The 20,356-nt window shown below is 43.8% G+C and overlaps 1 protein-coding gene across 2 annotated transcripts; it reads left to right on the forward strand.

Annotated features, from left to right (window-relative positions):
* Window positions 1-3,753: 3,753 nt before the first annotated feature.
* On the forward strand, window positions 3,754-19,815 carry RNF103 (ring finger protein 103). Of its 2 annotated transcripts, none has more exons than XM_027691291.1 (4): window positions 3,754-4,073; window positions 6,152-6,291; window positions 15,881-15,996; window positions 17,670-19,815. In XM_027691291.1, the coding sequence occupies exons 1-4, from the start codon at window positions 3,848-3,850 to the stop codon at window positions 19,246-19,248; spliced, it is 2,061 nt and encodes a 686-aa protein (XP_027547092.1). In that variant the 5' UTR covers window positions 3,754-3,847; the 3' UTR covers window positions 19,249-19,815. The 2 variants fall into 2 exon arrangements, with proteins under 2 accessions (XP_027547092.1, XP_027547093.1); XM_027691292.1 differs by lacking the exons at window positions 15,881-15,996; window positions 17,670-19,815 and adding exons at window positions 9,697-9,752; window positions 10,177-10,279 and having other exon boundaries at window positions 3,774-4,073.
* Window positions 19,816-20,356: the final 541 nt, after the last annotated feature.

A 20,356-nucleotide genomic window follows, 5' to 3' on the forward strand; every position in this document is an offset into this window, starting at 1 on the left:
CCTGAGCGGGGGGTTGGGCTTCAGAACTGCCCCGAATTCCTGCGTGAAGCACCGCCAGGTCACCGGGATCGCCTCACCGGAATGGCAGGGGGTGGGACTGGGTGGGTGGGCGTTAAGGTCCCGCCCAACCCAAACCGCTCCATGATTGAACATCCAGCGCCTTGGCTGTGTCGGTGCTGGAGAGTCACCCTCAGTGTTAAATCTCCTTCTCTTTGGCCACTTGTACATAGTAGGAAACATCTTCTGATTTAAAATTCCTCTGCCTACAACACAGTAGTGTCTGGGCTGCTGCTGTCTTGCTTGGAGACTCTCACACAGGCTTGTTGGTTTATTTAATACCAGGCAATGACAGGGAGTCACATATCACACAGGGAGTCACATATCACACATAAAACCGTGTTGGGATGCGCCTGTGTTGATCAAGAGGCACCTCAAGAAATTCTGTGTCAGTGAGCTCCTAAAAATTCATAGAATCAGGACATCCTGAGTTGGAAGGGACCCACCAGGATCATCGAGGTCCAAACCCTATCATTGAAGTACATTGTATTTACAGAGTTGGCTCTTAGGAAAACTGGGCTTCAGGTCGTTTAAATGTTAGTTTGCTGAACTGCATCTTGATAAACTCAAAAAAAATAAGACAAAAAAGGTATAATATTTTAACGTGGTAAAGGATTAAACTAAGATTTTAAATCCTTGGTTTTACTGACTTCAAAATGTTCAAAATGGAATCTGGAAAGTAGATTATTGTCTGTATTCCCAGGCTGCACAGTCAGCAACTGCTCTTAGGAGAGGATGGGGGAGGAGAGGGAATCCTTGCCATTTATCAAGGGGCAGCAGATAAAAAGACTACAGGTTTGGCTGTCTGACAAGGGAAGGTGGCTGTCCCAGTTCTCAGGATTTGGGCTCATTTGCTTGTAATCATAGTAAAAATACTTTTGCTGCCAAAAATATTTAAAACCAGATCCCTGTTTCGGGTTTTTGTTTAAAGGTGGAAGTTATGTTCTCCATTAGCTTCACATTTGTTACATTTGCTCTGTGATCATAGAACTGACTGACTGATGACTGTTTAATGCTGTTAATTAGTAGTGTTAACCCTGGGGTCTTTAAAAATGTCACTGTGTGTCATCTTTGTGTTCAGCCCAAATGAATTTTAAGTCACTGTTAAAATATTTAGATTTTCCAGATAATTAAAACTCCCTGAAAGATTGTTTGCAGGTGACATGTCAAAGACGTTCTGAGTTGCAACTGGAAACCAAATGACAGGTATATCTAGAAAACAGCACATTTTCTGGTAGGGTCAGCTTAGAGCATCAGGGATGCAAAGGTGAGGAGGGAAAAGAGCACCGGAGAGCCTGGGAGAGGCGCCGGATCCGTTTGGCTTTGCTCTGCCACGCCTTTGGTGAACTCATCACCTGCAGTTCTTGCTCCTCCTTTGCAGCTCTGCCCTGGCCCATCCTGTCACCCGGGTGCTTCTCTGTTGGCAGCTGCTTTGTTTTGGGTTGTTCTGGGGGGCTTCGAGTAGTGGCCTGAAACATCATTTTTACTTTCCTGAAACGACTCCGGGGTTTTGAGTTCTGGCAGATGATTGGCTTGGTCTCTGCAGGGGCCTCGTCAGCAGTTACCACTGGGGAATGTTGCTGATGGATTTAGCTCAGCCCATGAGCGCTGGGAAGTGACACACCGGTGACAGCCTCCCCAGCAGGCGGTGCTGCAAATAGATCAGCTGTAATTGTTGTGAAGTACGTTCCTGGTGCCTTCCTGCCGGGGGAAGCGAGAGCATCCCCGAAGGAGTTACAGGGGAGTGAAACACAGAGATCGGGTGGAGAGGGGTCTATGGGGCTCTTGAGAAACAAACCAACAAACAGTGTTTTCTAACTAAAATATACAAAGTTCCTTTTCAAATATGCAACTCCCACCCATCATTCACACCGGTGGGAGCCACTTCGCACTCGAGCTGCTCACTTGAAACAAAAGGTAAAGAAATCAGGTAACTTCTTGAAGGTGTGAGCAAAGCAATGGGCCTTCACGAAGCTTTTGAAAAAGAACCGTGTTCCTGGAGCAGCTCAGGGCTCAGAGCCTGCCTGGGGCCCTCTAAGTGTGTGTTTTATTGACTATGCCCTGGCTCCACCAGCTGCAGGGACAAAGCCACTCCCCTGTATTTTGCCACGGGGGAAGGATTCATCTTATTGATGCTTTGCCACCTGCTCATCAGGGAACAGGCCCTGGCTTTTGCAGGGAGAGCTTCCCAAGCTGCAGTGGCTGTGGAGGAGAGAGCAGCACCTCACTTGGACTTGCCTCTAGTACCTTCCCTCCCAGCTGGACCTGCCACCTGAGGCTCGCTGCAACCCCAGCAGAGCTGCTGAAATCCCTTTGCATTTGCTCGAGCAGCACCAGCAGGGACAGGGTTTGCAGCCCACTTTTATCTTTTCCACATAAAAATGGTGAACAATAAAGTTGTATGTGACTCCTGGTGTGAGGCACAGCATTTACCAGCCCGTAAGGGCTGTTTGTGAGGAACTATGTCTGCAATCCTTCCACTCTTCCCCTTTCAGGAGCTAAAATGAGCCCATTCCTGAAGAACATACAGTCGTGATTTTTCTTCTTGAAGAGGCTGTGTGGCTCCCTGACAAAACAGGCTAAACCTGGGTTGTTTTTTTTTTCCTTTTTAAATCACATCAGCACACTGAGAGCCCTGTAAATGTGTTTTAAAGGCTCTGAGGGGCACAGCAGTTTAAATGCTTTTTCCAGATCAATATTAGTGTGCCTTTCTGAAAATTGATAGTACAGAATTACAGCGCGTATACTCTGGAGGGTTTGTCAGTATTTTTAAAATTAAGCTGTGCTATTTCTGTGCTCATCTCTATGAGCTGCCAATTTTCATGCAAATTATGGATTCTTAAAATAACTAAACATACAAAAGCAATGTTGAATTTCCTTCAGAGGAGAGCCTTCATGTCAACGCAGCAGCTTGATTTTAGTATGCTTTTTGTAGCAGGCTAAATTGTATCTTTGCAGCCCAACGCTCCGTGTACAGCCTGGGATGATTCTTTCTGGATCCACTTAACCGGGGATCCAGACTGTGCCCAAAACGCTTCCCATGTGAGCACAGACCCAACTTAGAGCCGTGTCAGAAGTCGGGGTGGTGCTCGCAGGTTGCATCTGGCTTTGGCACAAGTTCCCAGCGCCAATGCAAAGCTGCGGAGTCCGAGTTCCGACCCGTGCAGATGGAGCTCGCTGTGGAATTTGGTTTCGCGCCAGCCAAGGGCCGGGAGCAGGGCTGGGAGCAAGGCTAGCCTGCGGGAATGAGGAGTGGAGGGATCATCCCTACACCCAGCAGCCCGAATCCAAATAAACTGTGTCCACTAAGCTGTCCTAAAACTGCCCGAACAAATCGTCCCCGTTCTGGCTCTGTAAATATTTTTCTTCTCGTGAGCCGCGTGGGTCGGGGTCGGATCCTGCCCCCTCCCTCCCCGATATCCGACGTATTTCTATATTATTTTCCTCGCAGGAGGCGCAGCCGCAGGGTCCAAAGTTGCCGCGGGGGGCAGGGTCGCTGCCGCCCCCCGAGCGCGGCGATGCGGGGTCGGGCCGCGGTGCTGAATCACGGCGGGGGGGGGAGGAAGGGGAAAAGGGAAGAAGAGGAAGGGGGAAAAAGGGGAAGGGGAAAAAGGGGAAGGGGGCGGTGCCGGCCGCGCACGTCATTGTTATGTCTCCGCGGCTCCGCCGGGGCGGGGACAGCGACAGCGGCGGGCTGGAGGCGGGGGGGGCCGCGGCCCCGCTCCCCTGACAGCCCCCGCTCCCCTCCCTCCCTGCCCGGCCCGGCCTCCGGCTCGGCGCTCCCGGGAAGATGTGGGTGAAGCTGTGCTGTTTGCTGCTCTACTTCCTGGCGCTCTTCGTGCTCGCCCGGGTGTTCGAGGCCGTGGCGTGGTACGAGAGCGGCTTCCTCGCCACGCAGCTGGTGGACCCGGTGGCGCTGAGCTTCAGGAAGCTGCGGACCATCCTGGAGTGCCGCGGGCTGGGGCACTCGGGGCTGCCCGAGAAGAAGGATGTGCGGGAGCTGGTGGAGAAGTCAGGTACGCGGGGCTCCCCCGTGACCCGGCGGGACGGACGGAGGTCGGTCCCCGGCCACCCCCGCGGGGCTCGGGGCGCCCTTGGGATGGAGACCCGGGCGCTGCTTCCCTTCGCAGGGCGGGTGTGGGGAGCGGGCTGGACCTCCCAGCACGGGGATTAGTGGAGGGAGGCCGGGGAACTCGGGGCGGGGGGGGGACGATCAGACCTCGGCGGCGTTGTGAGCCCGGGCGGGCTGAGCGGAGCGAAAGGCCTGCGCTGGACGGGGCACCAGCAGTGGCCCTTCCCTTCCCTTCCCTTCGAGTTCCGCTGCGGGCGGTCGGGTCACCGAAGGTGGCACAGATGGGAGCGAGTGTCGCCTGCCGTGAAAAACGGAGGAAAGAACCCAAATAGCTGCAGTGGATCACTGTTTACAGCTGGGGCCAGGTCCCTTCCCTGTATTCCTGCCCGATTCCTGGGGTTATTACAGGTACGGCTGTCAAGATGGGCCCCGAGGAAAGCAGTGGTTTTGTAGATGAGGAGCAGAAGGGTTGGGTACCCAGGGATGAGGTGTTTTTATGCAGGGGGAGGAGAACTAGATCTTACATATAAAAAATAGCCTGGGAAAAAAAAAAAGCAGGAGGCGTTTCGGGAAGTAGGGAAAACCAGGTGAAGGAGGTGGACTTCTGGGGGGAGTGATGAACAGCGGAGGGTGAAGAGCAGTGGAGATGCAAGGAATGGCAGAAGTGTCCTGAAAGTAAGGGTGCTGCCTGGAGCAGGGGGGAGCTGGCCCCGAGGACTGGGAGATGGGGCTGATGTAATAGCTGATGTGCCAGCCAAGCAGGAAAATGTGAGTAGCTGCTTTTAAATCAATGATCGAAGGGCTGCTGATCCAGAAGAGAGAGAAATCCCAGCAATCAGGATAGGCAGTGAGGGTCTCTTAATGTCTGGACAGAAAGAGAGAAGGATTTGGATGGATACAGTGAGTTCCATTTAACTTTAAAAATGCTAGTTTAAATAATTGATATTAATCCTGGGCATTTAAGTCCAATTTGCTGTTATTGTTCATTGTTTATTTATGTTTTTATGTTGTTTACTGGCTTTGCTGCTACAACAGTAAAAAGCAAAAGTAAAAAAAAGCGGTAGGTTTCCCTTTCACTCCTTGGCTGTCAGGTACTTTCATGATGTCATGATGTTTGGGTTGCATATGCTGCAGGGAAGTGTTTAACTCCAAACAAACTGTATTAACCAACTTCTTCAAATGTCATGGAAACACTTCTCATACCAGCAGGCTTTGCAGCATTTTTCCATGGTGTTTTTTTTTTCTTTCCTCTTTTGGAAGCCCCTCAAGGGTTTCAGCTGTTACACTTATTTTTATATTTTGAAAGAAACAGCATTTTTGGACAAGACTTCATTTCTTAAAGCTTAATAGATTAGTTACTAGAATGCTGGTTGTCATTAACAGCGTTTGTAATGATTGTGAAACGAGACATGAGAAGGAAATGAGATTATGAAGGAAACATTATCGGATAATTTCACTGTGAGCTCTTTAGGTCGCTACAATTGGAGTTCATGGGAACTTTTCCCGACTGTGCAAACAGAAACCAACAGCTAAATTATTCTGCCTGAGATTCTTAATTGCAATGGGACGAGCAACATTGAGTTTTGGTACCAAATTATTGATTAAAATTTTGGAAGTCTGAACTATCAGTGTAGCTTGCTGCAAAACTGCCATCCAGTGAAACGAAAGCGAAGATGCATCAACCTGAATTGCTCTCAGCCACTGAACGTTGTTATTTGCAGAGAACGAGGCTTAGAAAATGTTCTTTTATTCCTTTGTATGCTCAGTTGCTTGTGTGGTACCTCTGTGTAATCAGAAGCAGAGCATTCATGTCTTCTGCTGTCTGACAGATGAAGTCAGATTGTTCATAGTCATATCACTAGAGATGGAATTATAATAACTTTAAAGTTTAGCTACCTTTGTACTGAAAAGGCTCTCTGAGCAACCACGCAAATACAGTTAGTTAAACTGTTACTAGAATTTATGAAGTGATCTTTCTCGAGTGCCATTTTAACTGAATTTCTTCAATTGTCTCTTTTTCAGGAGACCTCATGGAAGGAGAGCTTTATTCAGCTCTCAAGGAGGAAGAGGCCTCTGAATCGGTTTCCAGTACAAACTTTAGTGGTGAAATGCACTTCTATGAGCTTGTAGAAGACACAAAAGATGGGATCTGGCTGGTACAGGTATAGAAATTCGATAGTTTCTTTTTATATATTTATCACACCCCAAATGTGTTTCAAAGGAGGAGTTTATGAGGGTAGTTAACTAGCTTTAAAATGTATGACAGAGAGATCTGGTGACAAAGATAAATTACATCCGGGAGATAAGGAATAGAGAAATAAATCTATTAAAAAAAAAAACGCAGGAGAGGCTGGAAGTGCCAGAATTCCTATACAATCAGGAAGAAAAATAAAACCTGTTGTTCTGTGGATTGCTCTTTGAAAATCAGGCACTTTAGAACTAGAAAACAAGCAAAGCAGCACACACTTAAGTACACAGAGTATGCAAGTCCTTGGCCCTGGTATTCTGAGAGCCTGTGTGATGTGAAGTAGGTGCATTAGCACAGATGCTCCCAGCTGGCACAGGAGAGGTGCTTCTGGTGTTGCTCTTCCTTTTGGCTGCCTTACATGCTCAGACCCAACCAATTTAAGTTTCTGTTTATCTAAGGGGCTTAGAGCACTTGTAAAATCTCTGTTGGCTTTTCACAAAGGCAAGAGCTCAGTGTGCTACTTCCCAGGCTTAGCAGGCTGCTTCTACAACACACTCTAGGGGCTTAAAGTTAACCTTCTCCCAAACCTGGTGGGCCCACCACTTATGGAGTGTGCTTCCCCAGGGCTGCATGAGAATAAGAGATCAATTAGTGAAAGAAAAAAAGACTTTTGTAGATAGGATTCTGAAACAATTCATCATCATTCCTGAGAACATAAGTAAACCAGACCAAAACGTAGAATTATTTTCTGCATCAACTTATCTGTTAGTAAGAGGTGGTTTTTTTAAGGCATAAGTTCCCTGCTAACAGCCACATCAGGCAATCAGAATTCCCCACCAGGCAATTAATTGTTCAGTTGATAGCTGCCACCTGGTTTTTCTGGTCTCGCTTCATGTTTTCTATATAACAGGAAGTCATTAAACCTTGATAATCCATTTATTAGACCTGCACCGTCACCACATCAGATCTCACCCCCAAATAGACAGTGAGAGAAAGATTACCTTCAGGCTAAAAATGGCAGTTGTGTTTTGGAAAAGATGTATTTTCAGTTTGTTGAATCCAAGCTTGAGGTTTAAATCATACAGAAGGGCATTCTTGAAGCAGAGGGAGAGTGCTGAAAGGAAGTTTACATGTCTCCGAGCTAGTTGATAAGTACAAGCATGAATATGCTATGAAAAACCTTCCCTTCTCCCCATGCAGCTCAAAAGGGTAAAATATGGTAGTTCTCTGTTGTCTGTTGCTTGCAGAATTTTACTTGTAATATATTTTCCACTGGCTTCCTAATAGCAGATCAGATAGGCTGTGCTTTGATATCTCTAGTGTGATGAATGTTGTCATCATTCTGGGAATATTTGCACAGCTATTCAGTTGGTCACAATAGCTGTGGAAAAAAAAATTAGTGGAATTTACTGAATAATTTACTGAACACTATTTGTCTGTTTCTCTACAATAAAAACCACAAGACATGTCAAATTCCTATTTTTCATTCTTGCTTTTCGAGTTTTCGTCACTTCTGAGTTTTCATTTGCTCCATTCCCCACCGTAACTCCTGTCTGGATAACTCCTGTGCTGGGTGCTTCGTGTCCTTCCACAGTTTTTTCCTTGCTTTTTCTTAGGCCTTATCCCTGCAGAGCCATTTTTTAGTATCTCTTCCCTGTTCTAACCCTTGCCCATCCTCCTTTACTGTTAGGCATCCTGTGGAAACTTTACAGCTAATTAGCCAGCTCAATGTTTTAGGCAGGGAACAGTGGAGAGTGAGGATGTCTCGTGGATGGGCTTGGCGAGCACAGGCAAGGTCAGAGATTCCCCTGCTTTGTTGCTACTGGCTGGGAAGCAGAAGGGATTTCCAGATCCTTTTCAGGATCTGTGTCCCGTGGGGGCTGCTGGAAAGGAGCAGAGGGAGAGGAGCAGTTCTGGCTCAGCTGGCACAGTGGCTGTTGGTTGAGTTGGTTTTGAACATTTCATAACTCTGTATGGGAGGACTGGGACTCTAAAGATGATTTTTTATTTTGTAAATGAAATTTCTGGTGTAGCAGAGGCTGGCAGTGTGATAGCCGTCACTGTCTGCAGAGAATCAAAGGGAAAAGAGGAATCAATTACTACTTCTTGATGTGTTTGACACAAATTGAGATGTGAATTTGTCATCTAGAGTCAGCGAGATGAATTCCTTGAAGAAAGTCGAAGTCAGTACACAAGGAATCAGTGTTTGTGGCTTTGTTTCCTTATTTTCTGGAAATCCACATGCAAAGCATCCCCGTTCAGTGCTAATTTGTTTACCAGTGTAGCTGTTCACAGCTCCTGTGTGGCGCTTCCGCAGAGCCACAGACGGCAGCATGTTCTTTCTCCTATTAGCTCATGATCTCATCACCTTTCCCTTTATGCCGTTCTTCTTGCTTGCCAGCTGCTGTTGTGCACTGCTCTGGCTGGCAGGGAGGGTGAGTGGTAGTTTGTGGAGCTGCTTCTCTTGTTGGTAGAGGAGTAACATGGAGTGTTCTTACTTTTCCAGACTCTGGTATGGCTCGTGCTCTCTTGTTAGTCTCTAGAAACCTGTCACATCCAACAGTATTGTAGCCATTGTGACTTTTTAAAAACCTACAGTAAGTGATCTACAAATAAAAATCCTCTTTGAATGAAGTTAAAATCTAAGTTAATGTATATTTTTATTTTAAAAGTCCCTACTGTAACGCAGTGGTAGAGAGAAGTAAAGGGAACTTTCTTCCTGGCATTGAATTACAGGAACAAACATTTTGATCGTGTCTAGTAGAAGTGCAAAGACCATTTTTATGGATATAAAATGCTGCAGGCTATTCTGCATCTCAGCTCCTAGTTCCAGTGGTGTAGTCACAGTGCAAGGGATGTGCCTACAGCACTTTGGTAGTGGTGGTCTGTTCGTTCTTTCTTTTGCTTGCATGTAGGATGAGCAATTTTTATATTTGCCTTTTGGATTTTTCCAGGTGATCAGCTGTTCTTGCTAAAAGGAAATGAAGTAGAAACACTCCATTCGTTTAAAAATACATCATTCAGTATTTCTGTCTTTTCCAATAGCCCTTCAGGATCATTTACCACGGGATACCTGATTTTTAGCTTTCAGTTTCCTTCTTGAGAGGCTTCACATCCAGCCAAGGGTGCAGAATACCATCAGCTGGAATGTAATAGTTCTCATGCTGCCTGTGAATCGGTGTTAATTCATTACAGAAGCTCATTTACTCTCAACCTGACTTAACTGACAGCTTAACTGAGCTGCTCAGATCAGGTGCATAGATCACCCCACCTCCCTTGAGAAACTCCATGTAATTTTGAGGTAGTTAATTGTTGTGTGCTGTGATGGATGTCATCCTTTGCCTATTTTGATCTGATTTCTCAAAATCTCTTTTCTCAGAAAAGCAAAAGATCTCCAGGTATCTTCAGTCCATATGGGTGGATTCTGAACCAGTTGTGAGTTCTTAGGAAAGAGCGACTATGCAGAAATTCAGTTCCATCAGTACAATGAAAGATAATAAACAGAGAGTGAGATGTCTCAGAGTTAATAAAAGTACAGACAGTCATGTAGAAACTCATTGACATTCTCTGGAACAAGTGAGCTTTTTTCCAAGCTTTTAATAAATAACTCACCAGTCCATTTATAATTAATTGTATTCCGAATGAGAATTTTCCAAGAACTTTTACTTCTCTTTTATCTATGGGAGCGCAGTTGGCAACACAGCTGTTGATTAGGAAGGGCTCTATGAAAAGCACATAAGAATTAATTAATTAATAGACTAGAGTTTTTGAATCTTTATGGAGCCCTAAAAATCTTCCAGTGTGTGCAGGGACTCTGTACAGTAATATTGGGCTTTCTCTGCTCGTTTACCCTCCGCAGGCACGAGGAGTTTGTGGGTGTCTCAAACTGGAAACTGCTGAGCCAGACTGACAGTTCTCACGTACATACAACCTTACCTGTTCATTAAATCAGTTAGAAATCAGTTTTGCCTTTGGCAAAGCCATAGTTGTTTTCCAATTCAAATGTCTGTATTGCTTCAAGCAGAGAGTGACTTGCTGAGGCTGGGTGAGGACTCACTGCGTCTGGGAGAACCCTGTACATGGCTGTGTGTGTGCACCAGGGAATAGTGTTTCTTACTTCATAGGTTTTGTTCTTTCTGAAAGTTTAAAGCCTGTCACAGTGCCCTAGTGCCCAGAGTTGAGGAGCACTTGGAGTCGTCGTCTTTGTGGCTAAGCTGTAAAACCACGTTTTGGCTATTCATGTGTATTCAAAATTGTGTGCTCTTGGTATGAGCAGGTGTTCCTGACACCTGGTATCTCAGCTAGAATTGGTTAAAATAATGAGAGCTGGAATACCATGAAGAGCTTGTTCTACATTTGCCCATCTCTGACTCATTCTCATGCTTTGTGATATTTTAACATTTTTAGTTGTGAGGGAGGTTCAAAACTTACTGAGACCAAATCTTGTTACTGTGACCTGTTTTGAGTTCTCTGCATACCTGCCTGAAAGAGATTGAACAAGATCTGATTTAAGTGCAAAGGAAGCTGCAGAATGCTCAAGTGAGGTCACTGTCATGTCATGCTGAAGTCCTTCAGGGGTACCTGAAGAGGAGTCTGTCTTTGCATTTTGCATTGTTATAGCAAACTCTTAATGTAAACTCTGTTTCCTTGATCCAATTTCAGTCATATTTTTACTTTTATTTTAACAATGTATGTTTCATAAAATAATCTTTAAAATGCTTAATGATAACTGCAAATTAAGGAGCAGCTGGATTGATGATGGTTCTGAAGTAGCTATTGCAATATTGACACACCTACACAATACACTTTGGTTTTAGATTAGGCAAGAGAGGCAGAGTGCCTTGCTGGCTTTGTCCTATTTTTCCAAGTATTTGTATCTTTCTGTCCCTGGAGTATTTGCTCTTCAAGTCTGTTTGCTTCTTTAAGGTCATAACTATGACTGCTTTAACATATAGATCAAAACGATTCTATTCATTACTTAATTGATCTCTTTTGGGATAATTCTGTGTAATTGAATGTCAGGAGAACTCTTTCAGTGCAAAAGCTCCCTATTCAAATATCTGTTGAAATCAGGATTTCAGCAATTGCAGTATTGTATCTCCCTAGTCAAATTCTATTTGCATTTTGTTTTCTGTGGCACCTGGAAGCCACCTTCTTTGGGATTTGTGGAAGCTAAACAAGAAATCTCAATCAGAACATGTAGAAATAAAGGAGGTTTCCAAACCCCCACCTTTCCATTTTTACTTTTCACATCTTAGTAGCATAACTTAGCCTGCAGAATTTCATAGTCATTGGTTGAGAATCTCCTGAGCTCTTGGGATATGGTGTGGTCCTCCCAAATTCACAGATGGAGTATGAAGACACTCGTGTTTGAGACTTCAGAGGAAGTTTGTGGGTGGATGCTCAGTGAGAGCCTGTCCTTCTCTCCAGCATCTTCTCCTTCTAAAGTGAGTAATTCAAATACAGAGATGGGAGTTCAAACCCTGCAGTCAGAGCCAGTCCTCTGGCCTGTTTTAGGTGTAGTTTCGGGAGCAGATCTGTTCTGTGATGTCAAGTTGTTAAATGGCAGGGTTACTGTGATCCTGTTGGATTCTCTTAGCCCATTAAGATGATTAATGGATTAATTGAGTTACCCTCATTGTCTTACCTGTCACTCTGACATGTGATACGTTACAGATTGTGAACATAGCTAATAATAAGAAAAGCTGGAAGGGTTTGTGTTTGTGTTCCTCCAGACGTGGTGTTTGTTTCCCAGCTGTGCTAGCCTGCTCCCGTGAGCTTGGGCTTTATTTCTATAACATTAAATAGAGCGTATGATTGAAAGGGACCTTGATGAGCTAGTTCAGCTCTCTGCCAGACTGTGGAATATGTGCTGTCTCTCTTACATTGTAAGTTGTCCAAATACTCCTATCGACTGTTCTCTTTCTGGGAATGTGTGTCTGACTTCTGGCTTGGGTATATTCATGGCTAATTTGTTCCTATCGGGCATAAATTGACATTGCCCTTTAGTTTCACTGACTCCTGATGTCAGCCCCACTCCTCCCAGTATGTGCAGTCAGTCAACCAGTGTGTTTTGTCGGGTATAATATATCCTGGGCTTTGCTTATTTTGCAGCCAGTTAATATTGATGGCTCATGTTTTCTTGTGGAGCAACTGATAGCCCCAGGCTTTTCCTCCCATCGCTGTTCCTGAGTGATGAACTCCCCGAGTGTCCTGTTCATTACTGAACTCAATTTCACGTGTGACACTCTGCATTACAAGATTTGTGCAGCTCTTCCTGCATGGCGTTATAATCCTCTTTCCTACACAGATGTGCCTTCCCAGTTTTATGTCATGTACAAATGGCTTTGGGAGACTTCAGGCTCCCGCAGGAAGGGCATTAGTAGGAATATCTGCTGAACTGAGCTCTAAGGTAAATCTGTTAAGAAGCCTGTTAGCTCCTTGCTGGCATTTTGATGTCTTCTTGCCATAGCCAATTTCTTGCTCACTTTAAAGCTTTTTTTTTTTTACTCAATATAGAAGTTTAGTTCTCATGTAAATTTTCCATGTGGCATAATTCATGATACTCTACCAAACAGGGTACTGCATTTTCTTACACTTGAAATTTGGTTCTTTTTCTCCAGGAAAAGAGGGATATTTAGCTCTCAGTCAGGAATGATACATCTTCAGTAATTGCATGCTGGAATGGGGTGGAAAATGCAACCATCTCTGCAACTTTAAAATTTGTTCTGTAGTTTTGCATCCTACTCAGATCAAACTGGTGGGATTTTTTTTTCATTTGTTCTTAAATATAGCTACTAACTTGTTATTCTGCTGTCAAAATGTGAATTAGCCTGACAGGGGGTTATAAGAAATCTTCACAGGTTCTCCTGTGATTTTGTGTGCTTGTGTTACAGTTCTGGGATGGAGGTTTCCTGCTTACTCTGGTGTGTGTTATTTGAGTTTTGTTCCCATCTTCAGGTGATAGTCTCTTCCCATGAAGTTGCTAACTGATCCACGGCCAGCCGTCTCCTCTTCATTGAAAGCTGAGTCACAGCAATAATTTAACTTTAAAAAGGAAATTATCTTACATTTCTGTCCTGTCTTCATTGTATGGTGATCCTGCTGCTTTTCCCCCAGTTCTGTTCCTATTCATATGACTGAAGAACCTTTTGGTACAGCTTGTAATAGTCTTTGTACAGTCTAACTTGAATTGCTCATTTCTCCTTACTCTTTTTTTCTTGCATATCTTGCTTTGATAGCTCTTCCTTTTGACCTTTTCTTTAAATCCTTGTAGATTGTCAAACTACTTCTAACATCTCTTTGGAAGTGATTGCTTGGAAGAGGTACAGGACTTGACAACCCTTCTTCTTTCCCCTTATTTGAAACATAAAATCCTCATAGCTTTAACACCATGGACTTGAAAAATTTCCAGGCCTCTTCCACATTCAAATTCCCGGACTCCTCAGTCACAGGTTTTTAAGCTACATTTCTAATCAGAATTCACACTTCTTAAATAAAATCTGTTAAAAGTGTTTGCAGGTTATTTTTAATTTAAACTGAATTACATTGTGATTGCTTAACCTGCAGTATTTTCTTGGACTCCCTCATCCACCGAGGTGATGACTGCTTTCCAAAATTCCAAACCGTTGCCTCCATGTGGTGAACTCCCAGTGCTGTAAGTGGGTGTTGCCTGCAAGGAGCAGCTGCAGTGGATATGTTTATTTGGATTTTTTTCCATAATGATATAAAAAAGCATGAGCCCAAGGAATTTTACAAAGCTTCAGTGTGCAAAACCACAGTAGGGTTCCTCTGTGTAGTTACAAAATACAGACTGCTAGTTCTGTCGTTGTCCTTCAGCACAAATAACTTTCTCCAGAAGGAAAGACTTTTTCTTAGGAAAGGAATTAAACTGGTGCTAAAAAATTCACCAGTACAAACAGCCAGATGACAGTAAAACATAGTGGTGACTCTATTTGCAATAAATCTCCTTCTCTTGACACTTTAAGTGAATATTTTAGTGTCAGACAGAAGAAACAGTGAGCAGGATCTGTCTTCCTGTACATAACATTAAAATGCTCTCAGTAGTAGCTCTGAGGATATTCTGGCTTTAAGGTGTCTTTATGAATTTGTTCTCTTTTAATTGAAGTGTATGAAAGGAAGTAGTTTAAAATATACAAAGTAATTGCTTCAGTTACATTGGGTGATGTAAAGAAGCCTCAGTAATACAACAGATTTCCCAGTTGGTTTTCTTGGTGCTTGAAGGTTACATTTAGCTAATCAAAAAGGCTTTTCTATGTGATATGTGTGTTTTGAGAATAACTTGAAGGATTCTTACCTAGATGTTCACCTCTGGTTTTATTTAAACATTCTGGGCTCAGTGGAATGGGAGTGAAATCTGTGACTTCAGTTTGTTTCCCTTTGTAGAGCGTTCTGCTTGGTGAATTTTTTTAAGTTTCTGAGAGGATGTTACTTACCACAAAGCAGATAATATTTCTGAGTCTCAAAGGCCAGGCACACTTTCCAGGTCTGCACGTAGAGAACTGTTAATCATGGTGACAGACGAACTTCCTGGGGCAAACTGACATTTGAGGTTATTAAGTCAGAAGACGACTGGGATAAGTTTAATGGCGGGTAAACAAATATCTAACAAATGGAACTTTCAAAATTTAATTTAAAAATATATTTTAAGTGGTTGCCATTAAGCCTGCAGAGGCATGTGAGGCGCTTCTGAAATAGATAACTCGACGGCTGATGGAATAGTGCGTGATCAGTCATGTCATTCAAAATTACCTGCCAACTGCAGGCACAGGCAGGGTTTTCTTTTCCTTGTGGGATTTTTTTTTCCCTTCCCTGTACAGTTATAGGTCGGAGGATGAGTGCTGCTTTTTTATCATCTGTGTCAGCAGAAGCTCACGGCGAGGTAACCTGAAGTACGACTTTAATATACTGGGTTAGAACAAATTAAACCTTGGGATGTATCACGGTGAATTATCATCGTGAAATGGCCAGATGGGGCATTGGAGTTGGTGGAACAGTCACATAAAGTTACAGTGAGTCACTGGCAGAGCTGGAAGGAGTCAAGATTTTTAGGCATTATCTGGGAGTTTAATCACTGTTTTCCACCAGGAGTGGCTGTTGGCAGTTTAATCTGGTACCAGGTACATGCATTATCCAACTCATTTTACTTCCTCTGAGACAACATTTCTTTGGTATGTTGTAACTTTTGATGGAGAATTATAATAAAATTATGGACTTTTTTATTGAAAAGAAGAGGAACTTGCTGTACCCTCTTCCTTTCTCCCCTTCTATGAACTGGTTAATGATAGTTTTGTTAGTTTCACAAGGTTTTTAGTAACTACCACTCCTTTTAGGTACTTAATATGATGATGCACTTCTGTCTTTCTGCAGAAACTGCATTTCTGTCTTAGAGTGATTCCCAGTTGTACACATCTATTCTATGTCCTAAGAGAAGGGGAAAGCAGTATCAAGCATGACTAGCTCTCTGTTTTCATTGAATTTGCTCTTTATTTCAGGAAGCAAACTGACTGTGATACTAAACTAATATCTCCTTTTGGCAACAGGTCATAGCAAACGACAGAAGCCCACTGGTGGGTAAAGTCCATTGGGAGAAAATGGTGAAGAAAGTATCAAGATTCGGAATACGTACCGGCACTTTTAACTGTTCCAGTGACCCCAGGTATATCCTTAAAGGATTATCTGAATCCCGAGAATATCTTAAGGCTCAGTTGTGTTCCCTTGTTGTAAAAGTAGCTGTGACAGAAGGTGGCTTTATTCATGTTTTTATCTCTACTAAAGTCTGCTCAGAATTCTCCATTACATTATTTATCAGCCTCATAAACACAGCTCTGCAGCCTCCTAAAGCATCGTGTGGGAAATGCATGATTAGACCATGGAGAGCGTGACACAGCAGTGGAAAAGAATGAACAGGAGAGTTTGGCCTTACAGTCCAGGCATTCAGGGACAGGAACTGTGCTTGCTCGGGACAAAGCCGAATATATCAGTTGTAGAGTTGTTGTATCACCGTCTGGAAAGGGGAGACACAGGTTAGCATGAACTTTGCAAACAGTGCCTGCTTCCCAGAATTACTGACAAATCCTGTTCCCTGACAAATGTATGTTTATATGTAAACTGGCACACACCCTTGGACAACATACAGTGTGCTGTGCAGGAGTCACTGTGTTTGCATATGATTTCGAACAAGGAAGAAGAGCAAAGCCAGAGAAGCTATTAATAAATCTCTGCTGCTGTAAAAATAGGCTTTTTTTAAACATTTTACTGGAGGCATTTGCTTTACATGACAGGAGACTTTGTCTAGAATTCCAGTGGCATGTATGGATACGCACATCTTACACAGCTTAAGTCCTAGATGTTTACAGAAATCTCAAAGTTAATCATAAGAGGAAATTCTTAGGCTTTGTAGTGCTTATGCAAAATAATCTTGTCTAATCAAAACGCTGGTATTTGAACATCTTAAAAATTTGGCAGCGTTTCTCTTTGCACAGCTCGTAAGTAGTCTTAATGTTCTGATCAAATACTATGTTTTAAATGAATTAGGTTTTTTTTTAATACAAGAAATGTTTTGCTGAGCAAACCCTCGTGAATAGTTTTAATCAGGTTGGAGCTGAAATTCAGCAGAACACTGCACGCTGCAGTAGTCAGGATACCTTTATTAGCAGGGTAATGTCTTACAGCTCTTTCTAAAAATGTTACATTCAGATTCCTGAGGTGAGGAGTTGTAGTTGTCTAAACACATGTTGACAGACCAAAACCAGAGAGGGTGTAGGTAAGATGGATGGTGAATGAGGCTGGTGGTTCCTATTTCCATGTGCAGGGTTCTCGGAACAGTCTGGGTGCCTGTTGGCTCTGTCATGCTTTGACTGTTGATACTTGCCAGGCATTTTCTAAAAGGAGGGCTACATAAATTGGGTGTAGTGATCCTGGTAGGAGAGAAGGGATCTTTTGAGTCATCAGGTTCATCTCATAGTTAGGGAGGTCTGGACCATGACTTGGGGTTCAGCCGTGAAGATCCTCTTCTTTTAGGTGTGGATTTGGGGTTCATCCATCTGCCTTCCAGACAGTGTGGATATTCTTTTAGCCCAAATAATCCAGCAGAATGTGTCTGCTTCCTGCTGTGCTGGTTTTGTGGCGAGCTCCCTCACCTCACCCGTTGGCCTGTCTGCATCCTGCCAAAATGCCCCAGTAGGAAGTGGACACGTGTCAGCTTCATTAAAGCAACTGCAAACAGACCAAGTGCTCAGCATGTCTCATTTTTGGGCTCAGAACACAGATTCAAGGACTCAGCTCCAGGCCTGTGAAACTCTGTGGTCTAACCTGCCGTTTTCTTTGTAGATACTGCAAGAGGAGGGGTTGGCTGAAATCCACCCTCATCATGTCGGTTCCACAAACCAGTACCTCCAAGGGAAAAGTCATGCTTAAGGAGTACAGCGGGCGCAGGATTGAAGTGGAGCACATTTTCAAGTGGATCACGGCCCACGCTGCTTCTCGGATCAAAACCATCTACAACTCTGAGCACTTGAAAGAAGAATGGAACAAAAGTGACCAGTACCGGCTGAAAATATACCTGTTTGCCAACCTGGACCAGCCCCCGGCGTTCTTCTCTGCACTAAGTGTAAAGTTTACTGGGAGAGTAGAGTTTATTTTTGTGAACGTGGAAAACTGGGACAACAAAAGCTACATGGCGGAAATTGGTGTCTACAAGACGCCATCGTACATACTTAGGACTCCTGAGGGGATTTACAGGTATGGAAATAACACTGGTGAATTTATATCACTACGTGCCATGGATTCCTTTTTGCGCTCGCTACAACCAGAAGTTAACGATTTATTTGTTTTAAGCTTAGTTTTGGTTAATCTGATGGCTTGGATGGACCTGTTTATTACCCAAGGAGCCACTATAAAGCGTTTTGTGGTTCTCATAAGCACTTTAGGGACGTATAATTCACTATTAATTATTTCCTGGCTACCAGTGTTAGGTTTTTTGCAACTACCCTACCTAGACAGCTTTTATGAGTACAGCTTAAAACTCTTCAGGTACTCTAACACAACTACTTTGGCTTCTTGGGTAAGAGCCGATTGGATGTTCTACTCCTCACATCCAGCCCTCTTCCTCAGCACATACCTTGGTCATGGTTTACTAATCGATTACTTTGAGAAGAAGAGAAGACGCAATAACAACACCGATGAAGTAAATGCTAATAATCTGGAGTGGCTGTCGAGCCTGTGGGACTGGTACACCAGCTACTTGTTTCATCCTATTGCTTCTTTTCAACACTTCCCTTTCGACTCGGATTGGGATGAAGACCCGGATTTGTTCTTGGAGCGGTTGGCTTTCCCCGATCTCTGGCTTCACCCTCTGATACCAACCGATTACATAAAAAACTTACCCATGTGGAGGTTTAAATGCCTCGGCACCCATTCCGATGAGGAGATGCTGGAAACCTTTCCGGACAGCGAGAGTGACTCTGACAGTGAAAACAAAGAGGTCTTCAGCAGCGACAGGGAGGCCTCGGAGGACGATGAGCTGAGCACGTTTCACAGGTGCAGCGAAGCAGAGCATCGGTGCGGCGCTGAGCCCTGCCCGTGTGCCAACAAATATTGTCATCCCGAGCCATGCGGACGGAAAGCGAGGTCCTACGGCTCGTGCAGCTCCGCAGGCGACATGGAGCCAGACTGGTCGGCCTGGCCCCCCGAGATGTTGCACTGTACAGAGTGTGTGGTGTGTCTGGAGAATTTCGCGAGCGGCTGCCTGCTCATGGGCCTGCCGTGCGGCCACGTGTTCCACCAGAATTGCATCGTGATGTGGCTGGCGGGGGGGCGGCACTGCTGCCCCGTCTGCAGGTGGGCTTCCTACAAGAAAAAGCAGCCATACACACACCCTCAGCCTTTGTCGAGTGACCCCCCATCTTAGCTGTGTGTCCTGCGTAAGCTTTCGGGGTATTACTGCTTGCCTTTTAAATGTTAGTCACTTAAGAGATTATGTGGTTTGAAGTTTTTAGTTTAAATGTTAGTGCAGTGAACTAAAATATACATGATGCTAATGTTAACGACAGAATCATTTGGTTGCCTTGTATGTTGAACTGAATGCAAACTTGCCGTACAATAACTTGTTCTTTTCAACATCTGGAAACTTGATGCTGTTTTTTTTGTAAGCACAAAAAAAATGAAGCCTACAACAGAAGTGTATTCCAGCAAACGTTTACAAGTTAGGATGTGGGTGAAATCGAAATTCTAATTGGAGACAATTGCTTAATTTAAGTGTTTCTTATTTTAGAGTCTGTTCAGCACATCTTTGTTGAATAATGTATGTTGTAAGACAGTACCATTTAAAAAAGAAATCAGTGAAATAAATTATTTTAAAAGGAGATTTGTAATGTTAATTGTTTTGATAAATATTTTGTGTGTATGGTTACGGATGTCTTGCTGGCCTGATTTATCTGTGAAGATAATAAAAATATAACACAACTTTTGTGACTAATAAATCATCTCCTAGTGATACAGGAATTCATTGCTCCAGGGTTATCCACTGGCCAAGCAGAAGGCAGTGGTGTTTCACTGGGAACTACTTCCTTCGTAAGTCTGCTGCATTGAGGTGCTTCTCTGCTTGACCAGTGGTTTTCCAGTTGATTACAAACTGCTTTTCCACATGGGAACCTCTTCTACCAGCTGTCTCTGCAGCAGCCTCATTTGCAGATATGTAGGAAGCGTTTAGGGCAGCTCCTCTACAGCCTCAAAGTAGAGTGTCGTGGGGGAGCAGAATACAAGTGGCTTGTAAAGGTAAAAATTTCTAGGTTCCTACTGTGCTGGTATTTTGAAGTGATTTATGATTTCTTTGATAGTTCTTCAATGCCATAAAAAATTGACTCTGTTATTTTCTTTATACTTCAGCATGAAACTGTGGGTTTGGTTGTACCTTTCAGAAATCATCTGGCTGAAAATAACAGAGGAAATGTTGGTTGGAAAGAAAAATGTGTGGAGGGGAAGAGCAGATGATGATGTAAGCAAAGGAAAAGGCCAAA

Source organism: Neopelma chrysocephalum, unplaced genomic scaffold (assembly GCF_003984885.1).
Source record: "Neopelma chrysocephalum unplaced genomic scaffold, ASM398488v2 Primary Assembly neopelma1_83, whole genome shotgun sequence".
NCBI classification, from domain to species: domain Eukaryota; kingdom Metazoa; phylum Chordata; class Aves; order Passeriformes; family Pipridae; genus Neopelma; species Neopelma chrysocephalum.